Genomic DNA, 4,577 nt, shown 5'->3' with positions numbered 1-4,577 from the left:
CTTCTTGGAGCCCTTTACTAATGTGTATCTAAAGCACCGAAGATGTCTCTCTTAGGGCTGGGGAGTGTAGCTCATTGGTAGCATGCTTGCCAAGCATAAGCAAAGCCCTGAGTCCATCTCCAGCACCACAAGACACAATAGCATAGACCAATAATCCTAGTAGCACTTGAGAGACGGAGGCGGAACAATCTGGTATTCAAGATCATAGTGACAAATATAAAGGAAGCTTTGAGGACAACCTGGGCTGTATATGACCCTAGGACAAAAAAAAAAATTTTTTTTTGAAAATGTTTTTTCCTCTATTCATGAGTTTGACTTTACATAATCCCTCTGAAATATATATATTTCAAACACACATGGCAGGGCTGGGGGTGGGGCGTGGAGAGGGAGAGAGCTTTTTATAGCATTAAGGTCTGGTCATATCCAAACGTGATAAAATGTGTTACTAAAGCTCGGTAGATTCTTTTGGTGATGCGATTAAAATTTTAGGAGAAAACAAGTCATCATATCAAATTCTGGTGATAGACCAGCAAGTGCAACCCCCTTTGGAGGTTTTCCCGCGTCTTAAGACTTAGGCCTTGCGTCTTACGTGAGCAGAGCAACGGTCTTCCTGGAATTTTATTTCCGCTTCCGGGACTGACAACATGAGCTCTCCCAAGGAGCAGTCTGATCCAGGAGATGGTTGTTATGTTGAGGGTGGAGACCATACGAAGAGTTTGAGCCTTGTCCCAAGGCTTGCCGAGAGCAGCGAGGATAAAGGCAGCCACGCAGGCCCCACAGGCAGCGAGTTCCCATTGATGTCCCAGCTGGAAGTGTCAGAGAACAAGTTGGCAGTGCTTTGGGCCGGCGAGAACTGGCGGGATTCCCCGGGGCCCGAGGAAGAAAGTCGAGGTTCCCCAGTGGAGGAAAAGATGGTTGGTTTGGACTTCCTCTCCCAACCCGGGGTAGAGACTGAGGCCATCGGGCAGCAACTGACCAACCTAGAGACACCAGGAGCCGAAGAACAACCATCCGCAGAGAGCGTTTGTGCTGAGACAGAGGTGGGTTCCATCAAGAGAGGTCTGCAGGCCTCGGGCTCTGAGGAGGCAAAGCCAACCTCTGCTTCTGCTCTCTTCCCCAAGGCACTGGAGCAAAGCAGGGCTTGGGTGACCCCGAGGAAGAATACCACTAGAGTGGCCATCGGCGAGGATACTCACCGCATCACTTCCGAACCGGAGTTTACAGATGAATTAAATGATGTACAGATGATGAGGGTGACCATTTGTCTTAAAGACGGGGCCCAGGGTAAGACCAGTGGCCAAGCAGAGACTGGAGACCTAGCCAGGCACTCAAATGTCCAGGCCAGGGACAATTTCATCCGGATGCCCTCCTCCCTGCTGACTTCTACTACTCGGGGACTCACCTCTGGCACGGAAAGGCAGGCCTCAAAAGAGCTAGAAGCCTTTTCCTCTAAGAAAAAGCAGAGTCTCTTATGGGGTAAGGGAGGAAGCAAGCCCAGCTACCCAGAAGTTGTGGCTGGGGCAGGTGTCCTACCCAAGGCCAGTCCTAGAAAGAAAATGGCCCAGAAGAAAAAACCCCTGTGGGATGCCTCGGCAGTTACTCTGGGGAAAGCCTTCCATCAATGGGGCCAGAGACTGAAGTCAGCTCCCGCAGAACCAGCCACCTTCCCCCCAATCTCTGGTGTTAGCCTCCCTGGGAGGTCTAATAAATGCTCCCTATTACCTTTGAGACCTAAGCCGTGCAAGAACCTCTACACTGGGAAGAGATCTGTGCCAAAGAGGACAAGGGAATCACAGTTGGTAGTGAAAGAAGACACTGACTCAACCCGAGACCCCTGCTCACAGGTTCAGCTTCCAACGCATGGGGCGGAGCTACCTTGCCAGAGTGTGCTGGAAGAACTCAGCAGTAGCGATATAAACACCCAAAGTCTCCAGGATCTAGGAAACTCTCAGTCCTTGGCCTTGAGTCAGAAAGGGATCATGTCCAGGAGATCTGCACCCTCCGGTGAACAGGAACCATCCGGAAGTCCCCCAACCCCAGACCCAGAGACAGAGGAACTACCTGGAACACAGGGTTGTCCCCGTTGTCCAGAATTACAGAAAGAAATAGAGGACCTCAAGAAACAACTGTCTGCCCTGCAGGCTGGCAGTGAGAAGTTCCAGGCCCTTTGAAGTGAAACCCAACGGGTCCACAAGACCAGCGGCTGGTGTCTGTGGAGCCGGGTGCTGCAGCCCAGTTACTTCTTTCCGGTTCTTCCTCCAGAGTCTCCTCTCCTCTTTGCCTCTTGCTTTGCCCTCACCCTTTTCTGAGTTAACAGTAGTTTCCAATTAAAGTACATTTTAAGAATAAAAATAAAATTTTTGTGATATAAAGTAAATAAAGACAACTCTAAAGAACGCTGGTTTGTTTCTGCCTTCTTAAAGTTGGTCTGTGTATGAAACAAAGCCTCGGATGGAACATGAAGAAAAATGATAAAAAGAGGTCAAGGGTATTACTCTTCAATCTTCTGTGTAAATTTTTCAAGCTACTGGTTTTTATTTTTGCCTTCAAGTTTTGATTTGTTTGTTTGCTTCCTTGGTCCCACATCAAGGAAATCACAATGGCTCTCCAGATAAACTTCACTCTCCCATCCGAAATGGCATAGAGGGAATTGCTCTTGTTTGAGACTATGTCTATTTACCAGCTAGCACGACGGATGAGAAAATACAAATATAAGCCTAGATGCTTATGTGTCATTTTAATATTCTAAGTAAAGAATTCAGGCAGCTAATACATTTCTCTTTCCTTCTCCTATCCCTGCTTCTCTGGGAAAAGGTCTGGATTCTCCCACAGGCCTTTGTTCACATGCCAAGAAGCAACCTGCCCACATAGTAGCATCGATGCACCCCATGGCTCTCCAGAAAAACTGTAATTTTCTTGGTATCTGACTAGCACTATAATGGCAAAGCCAGAATTTCAGAAAGAAGTCACTGGGGTCTGTTAAATATCTGGCCCAACAAAGCCTAAAGGTAAGATCTCTATGTGACAACTGTACTGGACTGGAAAGGAGAAAACAAATGCAAGGCCATATCCCCAACCCAAAAGCAGAGCATACAGGCTGTTTGCAAACAGAAGCAAAACGGAGAGAGAACTTGATAGAAGTTACTTTCCCACACTTCTTTACTCGTGTCTCAGACAAAATGGCTTTATCACTTTCACACCCTTCCTGCGTTTCACCCCAGACACCTATGCTGTATTGATCAAGTCGACGGTACTCTTAGGAATCTAGAAATAGAAAATGTGTCTTTCTTGCTTCAAAGATGTATCATCTCATATATAGGAGAGATTCACACCAATATCACAGAACAAACTGCAATGCAGAGTGTAAAAATAACTATAACACTATGTGGCATAGAGAACAGAACCCTATGCTGCAGTTATGAACTCATCTTTAAATCTCAGCTTCAATATTTTCTAATGAAGTGCCCTTGGATGACTCGGTTTAATTTTGTTGAGATTTCATTCTTCTTCTTTAAAGAGGAATAATCACAACTATTAGGTTTCATATGTGAGGACAAAGTGCCTGAAGCTCAAAGTCAAGTTTCAGTAAGATATAAAGGATTGACTATGGTTTTAAATCTAGAGACAGTAGAGCACACATGTGATGATAAATTTCATACCCTGGAGGTTGAACTAGCTTCCCCTGCTCTGTAACTATTAGAATAGTCCAAGAATTAGTAAAGAAAGCATCTCCAGACCTTCTGAGACATCACAAGGAAGAAGCAATCAAGTAGCTCGGGGTGGGCATGGACATCAGGTTAGAAGCTGCCCCACTTGGTTGACACCCTCTGAACTTAGAGAGTTCAGGCCAGAAACTCTGTATATGTACTGGACAAAGTATAATGAAAACTTGCAGTGAACCAAGGGCATCTTCACTCTTAGAAGAAAATGCTTTCCTCTCTTTCATATAAATACACTTATTTATTTTAAAAAGTATCAAGGAAGCCAGAAATAATGCCCCACACCTTTAATCCCTGCACTTGGGAGGCAGAGGCAGGTAGATCTCAGTAGTTTCAAGGCCAGCATGGTCTATACAGTGAGTTGTAGGATAGCAAGAGGTATATAGTGAGACTCTCAATCATTCAGATGTGCTTTATAAAGAGCAGCTTGACAAGACCACTAGTAATTCCAGTTTTATAGCCTCAGCTATTCCTATACCCTAAAATTTAGGTGTATACACTGAGCATTTACTTATGGTAGCAAAAATAAGCAGCCCACTGGATTTCCATCAGCTAAGTAAATACTAGCACAGTTAATAGCAATGAAACAGATTACCACCCAAAATAATGAGAAATCTCCTTGTTTATGTCTGTGGAGTAAATCTCCAAAATAAATCACTTAGTAATAAAAGCAAGGTATAATGCATGTACAGAAATTCTCTGAGTTTGTGAATGTTTAAATATGCATTTGAAAATTGTGATTATCGATGGAGGAACAAAAGAGATGCAACCAAATGCGTATCTCTAATGAGATACAGGATCTTGTGGTGTCTAACAAGGAAATAAGAATAGCCTCTTAGATTCTACAGACTTTTGTAC

General features: G+C 44.7%; 1 protein-coding gene across 1 annotated transcript; it reads left to right on the top strand.

Moving 5' to 3' along the window:
* The first annotated feature begins 607 nt into the window (after positions 1–607).
* LOC311578630 (uncharacterized protein CXorf49 homolog) lies at positions 608–3,776 on the top strand. Its single transcript, XM_084748595.1, has one exon. It carries the CDS (start codon positions 645–647, stop codon positions 2,169–2,171), a length of 1,527 nt encoding a protein of 508 aa, XP_084604721.1. The 5' UTR covers positions 608–644; the 3' UTR covers positions 2,172–3,776.
* The last annotated feature ends 801 nt before the right edge of the window (positions 3,777–4,577 follow it).

The sequence above is a fragment of the Acomys minous genome (assembly GCF_964271855.1).
Source record: "Acomys minous genome assembly, chromosome: 12".
Taxonomy (NCBI): Eukaryota; Metazoa; Chordata; class Mammalia; order Rodentia; family Muridae; genus Acomys; species Acomys minous.
Note: the sequence above shows the minus strand (reverse complement) of the source record. Positions and strands in the feature narration are given on the sequence as shown.